Below are 17581 nucleotides of genomic sequence, written 5' to 3' on the forward strand. Positions count from 1 at the left end.
GTCGCTTGCTCGCCGAACGATGCACCACGCTAAGTATGAAGTGAGATACAAACCTACAGGACAAAACAGGCAATCATTTCGAAAGCTTCAGATATATTAGTTACGTGTATTGACAAAATACTCTAGGATGATATTATCTGCAATGATGATTAATCCAGGTTTATCAACTATTTTTGTGGGAAATGGCATCGTTATATTGTTCCACAGCTAAGGGGCAACGCGAAATGTTGTAAATATTCCATAAGTAGAGCTTGAAATTGGATGATATAGATAACTGGTTGGTCTCATTTGCATTGCATTCGACTAATAGAGGCTATTTATTAACTCAAATGATGTAGGTAGCAGTCTGGTTATATATATATATATATATATATATATATATATCTCTCTCTCTCTCTCTCATCTCAATCTCTCTCTCTCTCTCTCTCTCTCTCCTCTCTCTCTCTCCTCTCATCCCGCTCATCTCTCTCTCATCTCTCTCTCTCTCTCTCTCTCTCTCTCTCTCTCTCTCTCTCTCTCTCGTCTCTCATCTCTCTCTCTCTCTCATCTCTCTCCCCTGTGGATCGCAAAAACATTAGGGTTTCAGCAGCATCCCATAAGTTCATAATTGTTACGCTTAAGGATTTGTTCTGAGCCTCGTGAAGAACACACATTACCTGTCAAATGAACTTTGGAAAATGGAAAACGAAAATTGTCATCCAACTTTTTTGCTTCCGTTTCAAAATTTACCCATTTTCGATGCTATTGAGACAAGCGATGGGTTTTGATTATTTTTATCTTAGCTCTCGCGCATTTCTGATTTGGTGAAAAATTAGGCCCCGTCACTGCTCGCCCGCTGTCGTCAGCTCGTCTGTGGCGATGGGCCCAGCCTGGCCACCTGCACGCCTGGCTCAGCAGCCGGACGCTGGCTGTCGGCGGCTGGGGCCCGCTGCAGCGGCCGCCACGCTGCTGGCCGCCGCTGCCTGACCGCAGCGCTGGCCGTCGTGTTCGGCCTGGCCGTGCTCGGTATGCTGCTGCTGCCCACGCAGCGACCCAGCCTGCGGCAGCTGATCGAGGCCGGCTCCGAGTACGGCCTGTTGCTGCAGGCCATCGCAATCCTGGGTGGTGTTCTGCCGGCAGCACGACGGGTGAGCCCTGTGACGTCACAGCCGCGGCGTACGGTACGATAGGTGAACCATGAACTCCATCAACTTGGCCGACAATACGACACATGAGGTCGACGTGTGGGATTTCTCGTCAATGTAGTCACACACAACCGTGTGTTTGTAAGTCCTTCTTGCAATCACATTTCCTCGTGGGCGTGTTCTATTGGCTTCCACTCTATTATTGCGGTAGCATTTCTTTTGCTGCCTTTCTTTACTTTCATATGCAACATCCTTAATCATTTACCTCAGCTCCATTCAGACATTGCATAATAAGCAGTGTCCCAGAATTCCCAACTTTTGGTGTATCTAACACCGTATGAGGAGGAATTTTTCACTCCTTTTCCCCTTATTTTATGTGAATTTTTCACTCATGCCTGATATTGTCTAATTGCGTATGCGATACCCTTATTTCCTTTTCTGAGGTTTTCAGATGTCATCCCAAACCGAGCTCACTTGAAAACCACCAAGCATAAACGAGGCTCCACAGAGCCTGGACACGTATGGCTATGTCCTGCCTCACCTACATCTGAATCATGTGTATGTATGCACAGAGCAAGGGCGCCAGATACCTTCAAGCCCAAGAACCCCAGCGACTTCAGCCGCTTGCACGCGTTAAGTTTGGTTTGTTTACAAGATGCATCACAATCGGCAGCTGTGTGCCCATTGGTTTTATCGTCAAGGTTTAACGCATCCTTTATTCTTTTGGTCTCACCACCACACTACGAAAGCAGAGCGTGATGCAAACACCAGCAAGGCCTGGTAGAGAACTTTACTCCGCGCATTTTTTTTACCGAGGAAACTTGACCACTAAATTGCATCACTCCCGAAATGCAGGGGTGAAAAATTCAAGAAATGTCTTCTAGATTAAATTTCCAAAATGAATATCACCGTTTGAGCACTTCTGCTAGCAGGTTTTAGGTCAAATCAGCTCATCGCCCCGCCTCAGCTCTCTCTCGCCACTGTCCCCGGGCGTGGCATGGCGCCCCCGGCTCGTGCGTCCCCCCGCCCATCGCCTCCCCGGCGTCAGGTTTCAGTGGGGACGGGCTGGCACCGGCTCCGCGACGGCCGCTGACCTCGTCCTGGACCGCACCACATGCACTGTGCTATACATACATAACACGCCTCCGTAATCGCATCACATGAAGGTCACATGATGTTGCAAAATGAGTGTCAATTTTTTGTGGTCTCATGCCACAATTGACCTTGGGACCCTTTATCAGGGAAGTCGGAACTCGTCGCTGAAAAAATTGCTGAATAAATCACTAACTTTACGGACATGTCTCTGTCCTGACCCGAGTTCACCGCGTTTCTGGAAGGGACAGTATATCGACGATGCCTGTCGGCCGGTGAAGGTTTTGTGGTGATTGGTCCGTGCGATCAGAACACGGAGTCATCTAAAAGCTGTTTTTTGTTTGTTTAAGGCATCTTTGATGACTTTTGACATGACCACAGATCGCTGTATCTTTTGGAAAGGAGAAGTCATCGACCATAGCGCACCAATTGGTCAGTTTTCGTTCCGATCCGTCCCGTAGGATCGGAGCATAGGGTTGTGCGCAAACTAATTTCAGGTGGTTTCGGTTTTTTGGTCACATTTGACCTGTCCGCGGGTCACCATGTTCCAAAAAGGACATGATATTGAAGAACTGGCATCGACTGATAAAAGTTTTCGTGCCGTTAAGTCCCATAGGCTCAGAGCATGAGTTGCATGCAGCCAATTTTGACAGTTTTGCGTTTTTGTAACCTTTGACTTTCCCGAGCTCGTCGGAAGGAAAGATTATCGACCAATTCCCGTCGGCTGGTGAAGGTTTTGAGGAGATTGGTCGCTTAGGCTCGGAACATGGGGCCGTCTGTTAGCTAATTTTCCCATTGCACATGACGTAGTGCTTTCGCTTCCAAGGCTCGGAGCACGGGCTATCTGCAGGTATTTGTGAAGTGAATTTGTGAATTTTTGACGCCTTTTGACTTGATCCAGGGTCGCAATTTTCCAGAAATGACAAGGCATCGACTATGGCTTGGAGAATCGTGTCCTATTCAGTTGTAAGGGTTCGCCCGTCCCCCAAACCTAGGCTTCATCCCTCCTTCACTTATACTTAGGAAGAAAGTGGGCAAAATCCGAGGAGAGCCCTACTTGTTGGCATGTTTGTGGGGGGGGGGGGGGGCAGGTTAGATCATTTTTCACTATTCAGCCCGCCAACTCGGTTGTAAAGCTACGTTCCTCGCCAGGTGTATGGGCTATTCAAGGTTTTGCGGTGGTCTGAAGCATACGCTCGAAGCATTGGCTGATCGCAGTCTTCTTTTTTATCTTTTTTCTTGTGCATTTTTGGTGACATTTGGCGTGGTCCAAGGTCACCATCCTCTTCGCAGGGAAGGTCACCAACCAAGTGGTGTGAAATGTTGAAGGTTTGGTGGCATCGGCAATGTGCCTCCTGAGTTGCTATCTTTGACGTCGCAAATGTTTACGTCATACATAAGCGACCATCATCCAAGCCGTAAGAATTGCTGTGACGCACTTACGTATGACGTTATAGGTTGCGACTTGTGGACGGCGTTTGGCAATGGCGACCGCAGCTTTGATCGTCATAAGTCTCTGCGATGCGGCGCCACTGAACAGAGGGGGGGGGGGGGGGGGCGGAGGCCTGCAACGGTTATCGCTCGCTCGGGTTGACACGCCAGACGGCCACCAGATGGCGATCCTGGTGCTCGGCGCCGTGTCGTGGCTGACGCTTCTGACGTTCGTCGCAGGAGGGATTGTCCTTCTGTGCATGTAAGTGCGCGCAGCAGTACGCGTTTGGCAGGGGCGGATCCAGGATTTCGCCAAGGGGGATACCCAAGATTGTGAAACCCCCAGAGTTAAGCCCCCCCCCCCCCGCAAAGAAATCCTCAAAGTCCGGCCATCAAATAATAAGATTCTTAGCACATTATTTTTATACGGAAACCCAACTTACAGTGCGCATGCCTAGAAAACTAGGTGTGCTACGCATGCACATACTCGGAACTTACTCGTTTTCTTCAGATCATGGTGAATCCCGTCATTTTGAGGCTAAGTTTTTTTCGGAAAGCTAGCAAAAATGCTAAAGTTGGCAGCTAGATACCATTAAAATCTAGCGAGAACATGATCCCACATATATTTACAGCTGGCCGGCTGGCCGATGTGACCAGCTGATGGCCGATAGCGAATGCGGAGCTTTTATTTTGTTTGTTATGAAGGAGTACAACATATCCTAGCATTAACATGCATCATATTAGATGGATAAGAATGTGACGTACAGGTATAAAAGGTGTAGCAAATTCAATAACCAACCTAAATATCACATACGACATCGGCGTCACGTAAAATCCTGCTCGACAGTTGCGCGTAAGAATTCATCGGCGCGTATCCAACTGCCGCTCTAAGCTTAAGGCACCAAGACAAACAGCGACTAAATCTGTGCGGTCATGGGTGTCGGCAGACCCAACGAAGAGGCTTCCGTCAACTGGTATGAGGTCCTCAAAGCAAACGAGAAGAACGCAGGACCAACGTGATATGCCCCTGAACGATCGTAACGCTTCTGAGCAGCGTAAAGAGTTTGTCTACTCACAGTCTTCACTTTCACTTGCGACTGTTCTTGGTTGTCTGGACGCCTCAAGACGTCCAATTTTGTTGTGTTCTGTGTTTGAAAGCTGCATCGTTCGCCTGGTCATGGCCCTTTTCAAAGCCTATGGGTCCCCAGGGGGCGCGAGGGGTGAGCACAGTTTGGTATCCCCCTCCTCCGGATCCGCCATTCGCCGAGCAGTTTAATAGTTGGTGCCCCGACAAGTATATAGTGCCCTCTATTCAAATAAGAAGTACCAACGGCACAACATAGAGGGCCCAGTAATGATCGAGTGCACCCGGGCATGTTAACAGATATGGTTCCCGATAGGAGTGTGGGGTCATCCATTCAAATAGAAAGTACCCGAGACACAATGTGGAAGGTCCCCGTGCGATTGAGTGTGCCCGAGCAGGGTAAAAGATGAGGCCCCCGACAAGAGCATGGGACCCTCCACTCAAATAAGAAATACCCACGACACGGTGTAGAGGGCCCCTAAACAATCAAGTGGGTCAGAGCAGTTTAACAGATAGGGATCCCGACAAGAGCGTATGGCCCTCCATCCAAATTGGAAGTACACGAGACCCAATGAAGAGAGCTCACGAACGATCGAGTGTGCCCAAGCAGGTTATCGAACGGAGCTCCGACGAGAGTGCAGTGCCCTCCATTCAAATGAGAAGTACCCAAAACCCAGTGTGGAGGGCCCCCGAAAGATAGAGTGTGCCCAAGCAGGCTATCAGATGGCCCCGACAGGAGCGTAGACCCCACACTCAAATGCCAAATCCCAATGTGCAGGACCCCCGAACAATCCAGTGCGCCCGAGCAGGTTAAACAGATAGGGGCCCTGACAAATGCATAGGGCCCTTCATTGAAATAGAAAGCATCCAAAACCCGATTTGGGCGGCCCCGAACGACCGAGTGAGTCCAAGTGGGTTAACAGGTGAGCGTAAGACAAGAGCATAGGGCCCTAAGCAAGTGACAGAACATTGGCACTTCCCTAGACCAATGCAGAGCGCCCATGAGTATATCGTGATTGTGCCGATGGGTTAAGAGTGACCAACGTGAAGGGCCCCTGAGCAAACAAGAATATCCCGGCATATGGGGCCCGAACATATAGAGCCTTTCGGGCTAATGGGAAGAATACGTGGAAGGTCCCTGACTGACAAAGAGTGCCCTGGCACGCACGCTAGCAAGAAGGGCCCCAGCGAAGGCGCAGGGCCCTCCGTGCAAATGCAAAGAAATCAAGGGCAACGTAGAACGCCCTTTAACGATCAGGTTAACCCAGCAAGTGGACAACCAGGGCACCCGGAAACAACGTAGGGCCTCTGGACAGCGTAAGCAGTCTTAAGACCTCTCAATCGCGACCCTCTCAATCAGTGAAGAATGATTTTTGTCTGTTCGTGGGCCCTTCACTTTCGCTTGCAACTGGTATTGGTCGCCTGGAAGGCCAAAGACGTCCAATATTGTTGCATTCCGTGTAAACAAACTGCGTCTGTTCGGCCGGCTATTGGCCCCCTCCGAATCCATGGGCCTCTTCGGGGCCCAAGGGGGGATCATGAACCCATGGCTCCCCTCTGGATCCGCCCCTGGCGTTTAGGGAGTTTGTGGTGTTGGCCAATAAGTTGCATTGCATGGTTACAAGGCGAACGATCTTGGGGCGACGAACCGTTTAGGAAATGGTCGTAACGAACAGGTTTAAGGACAAAATAGTGTGTAGCAAATTATCGTACTAAGAAATTTTGATCCAAAATATGGTAACAAAAACATCTTAAACATGAAGATCATCAAGACAAAATTTGTGAAGGAAAAAGGTCTTAAGCAAATGGCTAATGTAAACACATTTTAAGCAGACTTGTGCTCTACTCAAATTTGTCAAGCCGGCTCAGGATTAGCTCACATTTTCTGAGGTCCCATTCAGCTCACGACTCAAAGCCGTTCCATTTTTTATTCAGCCTACTTTACTCACTGCTTGCATTGAATCATTTGATTCATAACTCACACAGCTTGCAAAATCAAAGAGCTAACTCAGTTCTGGCTTGTTGTCTTATGGCTCGTGAACTATTTGTCTCAACACCTTTCTTGTAACCTGTTACCATGCAACTCTCTCAAGTCTCGCATAAAGGCTAGCACATTCTACCTCGCGCCTACTACCCAGACCCATTACACATATAGCATACAATGTGGACTAGACTGCACTAAACCTGACAGTTGGCAGTCTGTACCGGCCAAGTGTCAGCTACGTGCATTCACACGTAGGTAGCCACATTTCCACTAGCCAGTGCTAGCCATGCCGTCAGCGATGGCGTACCAACAATTCAATATCGGATTGCAGCTCTTACAATAGCACTTTGCTGGCATATGTTACACACATATTATGAACTTGCTTTACTTACGTAATGATATTATGAATGACGATGGCATTTCTCACAAGCAAGCTTTAGCTCATTTAGCTCAAGGCTCAACCAGGCTCAAACAAGCTTTAGTTCAAACATGGTCATTTTAAGGCATTAAAGTAAGCATCAAATATGATCGAATAAGGTCACTTATGACTACAGATGCACTTTTAGGGAAAAGACTCCTCCAGACAACATAAGTGATTGTTTAGTAAATATGCTCCTCAATACCTCATAGTTTAATTACATCGTGGTACATTACACAACATTGATTAAGCGCCAACTGACGGCCGTTATATCTGGAAATTACGAACGCCAGATGTGAACGACTTGACAAGTACATTTTGCTTTACCCTGATTTCCGCATTGCTAATAGAATGACACAATTTGGATGGCGTTTTATGATGCTATGGACGCTTGGGAGGCCTTGTGATAGCCTGGACGTAAAAGTCTACACATCTTCGGTGGCCTGTAGCCCAGAAATTAGGGGGCTTAGATCTAAAGAAGGCCAGGGCTGTGCGCTCACCAAATGATCTCCAAGAAGGCTATTTAAGTGTTAAGTCCCACACGCATGTGGAATTCTCCCTTTAAAAGTGAGACCTCTGTTGGTATGGATAAAATCAGTGCAAATGAAAATTTGTGATTGACACAGCCGGCAGCAATGACCAGTTACAGAAAAGCGCATCGGTTGGTGTTTAAACCAGTGCGTGACTTAAGAAAATGAAATACTCGGTTTCAAAAACGACAAAGTGCGCTTCGAAAAGAGCCACTAGTAAACGCCATAGTGGACAAATCAAAGCTACAGCAGAATGTTGAACGTTTCGCTAAATTCGCGGTATGATAGCCCCCTGTTTACAGATATTTTTCTCTTGAAAAGTCCTTCAAGTTTTTGTAGCACTTATTACCAGACTTGTGCCTAGTTCCCAAAATTTCTTCCCGGGAACCAGTTCCTGGTTCATGGTTCTGAAACCAGGAAGAACCCAGGTACCAGTCTGGCAATAAGTCGAAAGATCCAGCAAGAACCAGGATCCAGCTTGACAATATGCCAAAAGATCCAACAAGAACCAAGATCCAGCTTGACATGAAGACCACAGATCCCGCACAAACCAAGATCCAGCTTGGATCAGACATAGTGACACAACAAGAACCAAGATCCAGCCTGGAATTATGTTGAGGGACCCAGCAAGAACCAGCACCCAGCCTGGAACATGCATAGTGATCCAGCAAGAACCAAGATCCAGCTCAGGCTTAAGATGGAGATTCAATTTCAGCAAGAACCAAGATCCATTCTAAAACTATGGTCAGGGGCCAGCAAGAAACAGACTCTTACCAGGATTTCTTCACAGCAGTTGCTGCTTACACTCCCCACTTTTCAGGTCCAGCAATGTATACTGTTCTTAATGTAAATTAATAGAATTAAGTCTATGAACATTGCTGGTTATCTGGTCAGGCTGTTCCTCATATACCATAAAACAAATCTGCTGTTCTTCAATGTTAATAACACTACAAATTCAGAGGAACAACATCAACAACTTGTCAAGACACAGGTATGATGCAGACCTGCTAGGTCTGCAACTGGGCTGTTAGCTGCCTAATGTTATCTTGAAAGGAAAGGCCCGCTATTCCGTGCAGATATCACAGAAATAATGAATGATATACATATATATGTATATATATATATATATATATATAAGTTAACACGAGAATAGCACAAAATTTCCAGTGGAATCACGCAGCAACCATAAAGGTCAGGGTGTACATTCCTACCTCATGTTACAAAAGAGTATGGTACACCAATCGTTGTTTTTACGGCAGAACATATCATAATTCATCGTAAAACAGGCCATCTATACTCTTACCTTGGAACTTAACTAACTACGATACCGAACATCCGACCGATGCAAACACACAGCACCCACGACCCCGGCGCCATTGCTGCGCGCGGTCACAACATTTCTGCGCATCAAGCAGCATCAAGAACCATAAAAAGGTACGGTGCCAAGGTAACAAGAATACATGAAATTTGATCCTCGACGCCAACGGGACGATGGGTTGCAAGAGGACGAAAGAACCAGGGAGAACCAGGATCCCGGGTCCTGTTTAGTTGAAAGAACTGGTGAGAACCAAGATCCAGGGTATTGTTTTGTCAAAAGAAGCAATGGGAATCAAGATCCAGGGTTTTACTTTGTCAAAAAATCCAGTGGGAACCGGGATTCAGGGTCTTGCTACACCAAGAGAACCAGTGGGAACCAAGATCCAGCATCTTGTTTTGTCGAAAAATCCAGTGGGAACCAGGATCCAGCATCTTGTTTTGTCGAAAGAACCAGTGAGAACCGGGATCCAGCATCTTGTTTTGTCGAAAGAACCAGTGGGAACCAGGAACCAATATTAGGAACCAGGCACATGTCTGCTTATTACACAATCATTTTGACAAATAAGTGTGTTTCAAACAATACAGAACACACTTTGAAAAAGCAAGGCAAATCAAATGTCTTCCTTTCATAGTGGTGAGCAGGGAGTTCTATGAGATATCTCCCGTAGGAGCGGCTACATTAGATGGCAATTCTGAGCTATTGAAAGGGATTTCGAAACATCTGGTAATACCAATCAAATCAGATGCGTCTGATTTTAGAAGTAGTGGAAAGTGCAAAGAAAGCGGCATGCTCTCTTTAATACAGATACACGAAAGCCACAACTTTCCAAAAATCGCCAGACAGCGCATCGAATTTGTGTTCACAACTCGGGAACGGATGGTTGCAGCGAAAATAGATCAACTCATTTCGGCTTGGAAAACATCGAGCAAACCGTATAGTCAAAAGTGCGAACCGATACGCCCGGCCGCGCAAGAGTGGTCACACGCTAACATCCAATTCGACAGTTTTGAAGTGTTTTGAAGCTCGACAACCCGAGCACATAAAGACTTGAAACCAACTGCGCCGTGCAGATGTGCGTACTCTCCGCAGATTATCCAGCCAGTCCAACGCTACCAGACCGAAAATGTTAGAAGCAATCGACCGTGAAGCGACCGGTGCCGCGTCTTTTGAAGACTGTTTCTAATGTAACACGCTGATTTCCAGATCGCGCAAGCTGGGACCAATGCATTTACACACATGGAAAGATCAGTTCGCGGCCACCAGTATCCCCCTAAAATATTGCCAAATTTCACAATAATTTGTTCAACCTCCTCCAAAACGCCCGAAGCTGCAAAATTTACCGTTTTTCACTGGCCATAAGACGCCATAACGAATACACTGACCCAAGGTCGGGTCGTACGTCTCTACGCATTCTACATCATGTCAAACATTCAACCCAATCACTCTGGGGTCGAATCGTTCGTCATTACATCATAACATAGCCTTCAAATACTCGCAGCAGGCCATCACCGAGAGTACACAGTGATTACCGTGTTTCTACATTGCTGATGACTAGCATGTGGCGATGGAGGACGCATATGCCACCCGATGGTCCAATGCATACTCATTGGTTGTGAGTGGTGGGAGGCATGACGCGTGTCGTTTCTTCACGTGCTTAACCTGTGTTTTGGATTCGCAGACGGCGGGTGTACAAGTTTCAAACACTCCAGAGACTGGGACACAAAGTGCCACCATTCAGCTTCTTCCACGGACATACTGCCCAACTGCTAGGTCCCACCGGTTGGTCGGAATTTCAACGTCTGTTCGATGAATACGGAGTGCAGCATGGAAGCCGGGGCAAGACGATGGTGCTGTACATCGGCACGAAGCCCACCTTTTGCACCACAGACCCAGACCTGGTGCACGAGGTGTTCATCAAGCGAATTGACACGTTCCCAGACCGGCAGGACAATAAAAGCCCTTTACTCACAATCCCTGACCACAACCTGCTTACGCTGAGGGGCGAGCGCTGGAAGCACGTCCGCCGCGTGCTCAACCCGGCCTTTACTACCAACAAGCTGAAGGGAATGTCGCCGGCTATAAACAGGTCCATCCAAACATTTCTAGACGTACTGGAGAGCAACAGACTCAAAGGCCAGCCGACCGACGTATACGATGCCTTCCGCCGCCTGACGATGGAAGTGATCGGCAAGTGCGCTCTGGCCATGGACGTGCACTGCCAGACGGACCAGCACGACCCGCTGATGGTCATGGTGACGACACTTCTCGACTCCGTACCGCTGATGTACATCCTGCGCGGCCTCCAGCCGCTGACGCGCCTGCTGCTGCCCTTGCTACGCACCTTCGGTCCGACCTCTCGCATATACCACACGGAACAGCAGCTGCAGCGCTGGCTCCGCGGCGTCATCCAGCACCGCCTACGGAGCGATGCGACGGTCGCCGACGCCCTGCAGCTACTCCTGGAATCGCAGCGTGCCGACAGCGGCCGCCAAGCAATCACGGAAGAAGAGCTGCTCTCAAACGCGTTCGTTTTCGTCGCGGCCGGTTATGAGACGACGAGTACGGCGTTAGCCTTCACGTCTTACCTGTTGGCGCGTCACCAGGCCGTGCAGAGTCGCCTGTACGACGAGATCGTGGCTAAAGTGCCGGCCAGCGACGGGCTCGACTACGAAACTGTTTCTGGCCTGCCCTACCTGGATATGGTGATTCAGGAGTCACTGCGTCTCTACCCGCCCGTCCCGGGACTGTTCGGCCGACAGGTGAGCGCCGCGACGGAAGTACAGGGGATACACATGCCCCGTAACACCTTCGTGGCCGCGGTACCAATCTGCATGCACTACGACCCGGATCTGTGGCGCGACCCGGAACGCTTCGACCCGGAGCGATTCAGCGCCGAAAACAAGCCGCATATCGCGCCCTGCAGCTACATGCCGTTCGGCGCCGGGCCGCGCCACTGCATCGGCAAGCGGTTCGCCCTGATGGAGATCAAGCTGGCGCTGTGTCACATGCTGCACCGGTACCGTCTGCTGCCGACCAGCGAGCCGCTGGTGGCAGCCATTGTGCCGCCGTCTCTTGCGCCCGCCTCCGGCCAGATCAACTTGCGGGTCGAACTGCGAGGGCCGCAGGGTGATTAGGCCGCGGGAGATGTATGGGTGGAATGATGAAGGAAGGTGGTAGAACGAGAAGTAAAATCTGCGGGGAGGAAGGGATGTGGAGTGTTGATGGGGCGGTGAGAAAGTGGTGAAAGATGTCAGGGCGGACAGGAGGGAGGTGTGGAGGGGGAGGGAGAAAGAAGTAAGCGGTAGTGATGAATAAGGGAAGGGGTTGATGGGAGAGTGTGTGCATGAATTTCGTTGAGGGAGGGATGACGAAGAGAAAGGGGATTGGGGCGAGGGCAAGGTGACGGAAGGAGAGCTGGAAACGAGTGGGGGTGACAGCATGGGAGCGCTGAATGGATATCGGGATGAATAGATGGGCGAGCAGAGCTTTGCAGGTATGGATGAGAGGAGGCGTCGCTCATGATGTCTTCCTGAACAGGCTACAATGACGCGGCATGTCTTCGGACAAATTTCGCAACTACCTGCAAGACCGTAAGCAGGTGGTGGCGGCCGGCTCTGACCCGATCTTCCATTGACCTCAAGCGTCGCCCAGAGCCCCATAGTCGGGACTATCCTATTCCGTATCGTCATCCTCATCCCCCTCATTTCCTTCCCCAACGGACATCTATTCATTGTTGACGACACCCAACTCCTGGAAGGCGTCATGTCATGTCACTGGGGCTTTACGACACACTCAGCTGCTGAGGTTATGTGGCGTCGCCTACATCTCACCCTGGCAGGAAGGCGTCCATCCAGATTTCATCAGCTTATTCCTCTGAAGACCCGTGGCAAAAATTCTGTCATACACTTTAAAAAGTGGTGCCCGTACACAGCCTCAAAATAAATCTCCACGAGACCTATTTTACCGTCTACGGCACCAAATCTTCCACAAAAGTGACATGCAGCTCTTACATTATGTTATCGGGCTTGCGCATTTCGCCATGTCCCTCTGTGAAGGTGCTGAGCATTGTCGCGAATCAAAGTCGGGCCTGGCAGCTCATTATACCGACGGTGGGATGGAAATACAATGCTATTTTTCGTCCTGCTACTAATTACGCCACTATTTCACACCGCCAAGTGCTTGAGCTCTTCGCATGGCCTTATTTTTTCCACACCTACTATCCTGTCTCTCTGTGTGGGGCTGGTCCGCGCCATGTCATCTGTCACATGCTTTTTTGTCATGGAATCTGTCAAATTTTCGGTAAGACTTGTCACTGTGTTGCGGCGCAGTGAACATATCTCACCTGTCTGAAACTCATTAGGGTGGCTAAGTTTCATGGAAATGGTGCATCAGTGGATTGCCTCAATCTTGACAAGAGCGTAGGTCCCCACATTAAAATACCCAATGTGCCGGGCCCCTAAACAATTCAGTGTGCCGGAGCAGGTTAACAGATGGAGCCCCGACAAGTGTGCAGGGCCCTCCATTCAAATGGAAAGCACCCTGGACCCATTTTCGAGAGCCCCGACCGACAGAGTGTACATAAACAGGTTAACAGATGAGCCCCCGACAAGAAGATGGGGCCCTAAGCAAGTGACATAAAATTGGAAGCGCCCTAGACCAATGCAGAGGGCCCATGAGCGTATCGCAAGTGTGTCGGTAGGTGAACCGAAACCAACGTAAAGGTCCCCCGAGCCACCGAGAATACCCGAGCAAGTTAACATGGGGGTCCCCTGCTATAGCCCACAGAGCGTTTCTGGCGACTGGAAAGAATCCGTGGAAGGCCTCTGATTGACAAGAGCGCCCCGGCACGCTAGCAGGACGAGCACAGAAACCGTGCAGGTCCCTCCGAGCAAACGCAAAGCAGTCAGGGCTAACGTGAAAGGCTCCTTAACGGTCGAAATGACCTTGCAAGTGGGCATATAGGTCCCCGGCAACAGGATAGGACTCTGGACAGCGTAATAAGGCTTATAATTTCCAATAAACAACTTTTCCATTATTGAAGATTTTTATCTTTTCTCGTAGGCATTCACTTTCGTTTGCAACTCTTCTCGCTGGCCTGGAAATCCAAAGATTTTTTTGTTTTGTGTTTTAAAAAAAAACTGTACCTGTTTGGTCATCTACGGGCCCCTTCGGAGTCTATGGGCCACTTCGAGGTACCACAATGGGTCACGTGCCCCGTGACCACTCTCCCTGGATCCGCCCCTGACTCAATCAGTGGTGGAGGTTAGTGCGGGGGCAGGGGAGGCCACAGCGACCACGTGCCAACAATTAGAGGACCAGGTGGAGATAACAATGCCGCTGACTTGTATTGGTGCAGATATGTGACATGCACCATCATATAAATACCGGTAGAATTGCGTTCTCTATTTCAGTTACACCTTGAGGTACATACAGGTAAAACGAAGAACACCAAGCCACCCGAAACAAGGTGGTTGAAGTCCGGTTATTTTTGTTTCGAGGTAGGCTCTTCTACGCGACGTGGTTCACACCACATCCGGACAACTCGTAGATACCGGCTAGGCTTCGCCCCCGGCTAAATACAAGGAACGTATGTCCAGAGCCGACGCTATTGACGGAAAGGCCGAATGCCGGCGTGAGTTCTCATCATGACCGGTACCTGACCGTATAATGAAATTGATGATGGCTGAGTTTTGCACACCATGAACATCTCATCACTCTACTGCCTATGAACTGCTCCAGAAAATCCGGCGCGAGCGTGCAAAGTGGGCCCAATCAAAGATGCCTGCCGCCGTCCCGGGAATCGAACTCGCCGCCCACCCGTTACGAACCTAGCAACATCCCGCGGCGCTACGCGTCATCGCGCATTTGGGTGTCGAGATAACTGTCCAAAGCAAAACTATGGCAGCGATGCTCACTGCGGATTGGAGATGCCAGTTCGCTGGCGACTCAAATTTGCGGGATGTGATTTGCAGGTTGCACTGGGCCCAGTACTAGTTCTGGATGTTGATTGGCGGAGAACACGTGCGATTGGTGGCTTGTGTTTGGCGGAGAGGCGGCATGGAATTTGCCATCGAAGCGTCTGCAGCCGGCGCCAGCGCCAATTGCTCGGTCCTCCTCTTCTTTTAGGAGGAGGAGCGAGCCTCAGAGCCCTTTTTGTTAGATGCTCCCAGATATCTCAGAGAGAAACGAGAATGGCCGCTGCGGAAAAGCTGCGACTGGAGAGACGTTGCCTGTCTGTCGCGCAGGGAATCTTCTCCATGGTCGCGACCATGCTCTTCTCCCGTGCGTGCGCCCTCCCAGATGCTATTATCGAGGTGCAGAACCGCAAGGTGTTCCTGCATGCCGCGGGTTACCGAACAGAAATGGCAATCGATTGTTCGTGCTATTTTCTGCATGTATCGTGACTGTGACCGCTTTATTAAGTATGTGAAAATGTCTGCTACTTTAAGTCACAGTGTACACCTAACTGGGTCCTTTGGGGACGAATCCTTCATAAGTTAACATGAATATGAACATGAATGCCGGCAAGCACCAAACACGGGAAAATGTTGATAACAATACGGGTTCTGGCCATTATCTCGTTTCTCGGCCGGGTTCGGTTCATCTGGCCCGAAACCAAGTCACACAAGCCTCCCTACTGGCTTGGACTGCTCTGACATTCATATGCAATGTGCTGACTACTGACAGCGATGCTGCCATTGCTCAGGATTCGAACAGCGTGAATAAGCCTAACGGGTTACGAAACAGTGAGAGCGACTCAGCAGTTACAGCTTGAGATAATAGCGCGCTGTCGAAACCGACGAGGCAAGCCAATACAAAGGTCGAAGGGCAGAGACAAGACAACGTATCAGTAGGAGCGGAACGGTTTCTTGAAAGGAAGATACCGCAAGCGTCAGTGACATGCCAGACGTGATAATACGTGGGGTGGGGGCGTCGGGGCCTTGCCCACTAAGCGAGCGGCTTGCCATAGATACCCGGCGATTTCGTAGGAATTACATTCAAACTTCGTGAGTTCGGACCAAAATCAATAATTGCCACCATGAGTGTTTAAAACTGTCCACACCACATTGAATGGATGGGTTTCTGGGACCGGCGCCAACACTATACAATGGTTGCTAACTGAGCCGCGACCCTACCATTCGATCGTGAAATTCCGGGACAACGGCAGAATTTGACGGCAGGAGCTTAACGTGTCGCAATGCTCTGCACGGTCAATCCTGCCCTCTGAGTTGACCTGAACTTTAGTATAATCGCTGCCACCTGTTGCAAACCGTACCAGTCTGGGACAAATAGCGAGCGCCGTAAGGGACACAAATCCACCCTGCCACTGGTGGGTGAATCGAAAGGCAGGCGCTCCAACCAACCAAACTAACGGGGCGGGGGGGGACTCGTTGGCCATGTTCTGGTCACACGCTTGGTCAACACGAAACAACAAACATAGACGCGTTGTGTAAAGCCCGTGATCAGTCAACAGAGCTGACTCCAGTGCGCAGCTCAACTTCTCAGGGGCTGAAGCCGTTCTTAGCCATACAGACGCCGCGGATCATAAGTTACCATGATGTCCATAAACTTCCGACACTGAGAGAAATCCGGTTGTGGCAGAGCTCGCCCTGAGCTCGTCCCTGACCTCTGGTAAAACAAGGATAGCATGGAGCTTCAGATGCTATGGAGCCCTTTGTTCATGGTGGCAGGACGGTTCGCATAGAATAACATCGTCTTGCAATTACATGTGGGAAGCTTTATGTTTCAAGCCAACATTCCACGTTTGAAGATGTTGTAGCAAGCATCAGAGGTATACTTTTAGGTGGAAAAGACTGCTCTAAACAACGCAACTTCCCTGTTTAGTAAATGTGTTCCTCAACACGTCATTACTTATGTCATCGTAGCTTGCATAACATTGGTTAAGAGCCAATTAATGCCCGCTATAGCCGGTGATTGTGTTCACCAACGCACGCTATGGACGACTCTACAGCCATATTTTTTGTTGGCCTTAATCACCGTGTGGCCAGTGGAATGGCAGGATGGGAATGATGTTATGATGAGGTCATGGGTGTCTGGGTGATTTTGGAGCAGTTTCACCGAAAAAATCTGCATATCTTTGCGAGCGTATGCCTCAGAAAGTAGAGGGGTTTAGGGGGCTGGGCTGCGAGCTGCTCAAATGACCTTCAAGATAGCTGCTTCAGTTCAAAACCTCATACGAATGTGAAACACTCCCTTAAACAGCATGTATATTCAGCATGACCATGTTTATCTTATCCTACAACACAGCAATTCCAAACAAAGGACCTTTTGGTTTGTCCATGAGTCGCAAATTGCGACGCTGTGGGTTAAAATTCTACCACCGGCGCTGTGTTTCAGGGGCCCGAACCGGCCGAGGGCAGTGTTCAGAGTGGCCCGAAGAGGGGCCCAAAGGATCCCTCCGGACAGACGATTAAGGACCCAATGGGAGGGCCGGAAGGGCTGGGTGTAGGTCACATTAAATACACGTGTCCGCAGGGTCAGGCCCTCAAATGCCAGTCCAGGGGGAGCCTCGCACCAGTGCGGGACTCCTGGGACAATGTGAACCTCTATTTCAGCCAGACATTACCAATACTAAACGT

At 49.5% G+C, this 17581-nt stretch overlaps 1 protein-coding gene across 1 annotated transcript; it reads left to right on the plus strand.

The window, feature by feature from the left end:
- The first annotated feature begins 1007 nt into the window (after window positions 1-1007).
- On the plus strand, window positions 1008-12359 carry LOC119109879 (cytochrome P450 3A9-like). Its single transcript, XM_037233631.1, has 3 exons — window positions 1008-1127; window positions 3830-3909; window positions 10660-12359. The coding sequence occupies exons 1-3, from the start codon at window positions 1008-1010 to the stop codon at window positions 12113-12115; spliced, it is 1656 nt and encodes a 551-aa protein (XP_037089526.1). The 3' UTR covers window positions 12116-12359.
- The last annotated feature ends 5222 nt before the right edge of the window (window positions 12360-17581 follow it).

This window comes from Pollicipes pollicipes, unplaced genomic scaffold (assembly GCF_011947565.3).
Source record: "Pollicipes pollicipes isolate AB1234 unplaced genomic scaffold, Ppol_2.1 Scaffold_7231;HRSCAF=8579_pilon_pilon_pilon, whole genome shotgun sequence".
Taxonomy (NCBI): domain Eukaryota; kingdom Metazoa; phylum Arthropoda; class Thecostraca; order Pollicipedomorpha; family Pollicipedidae; genus Pollicipes; species Pollicipes pollicipes.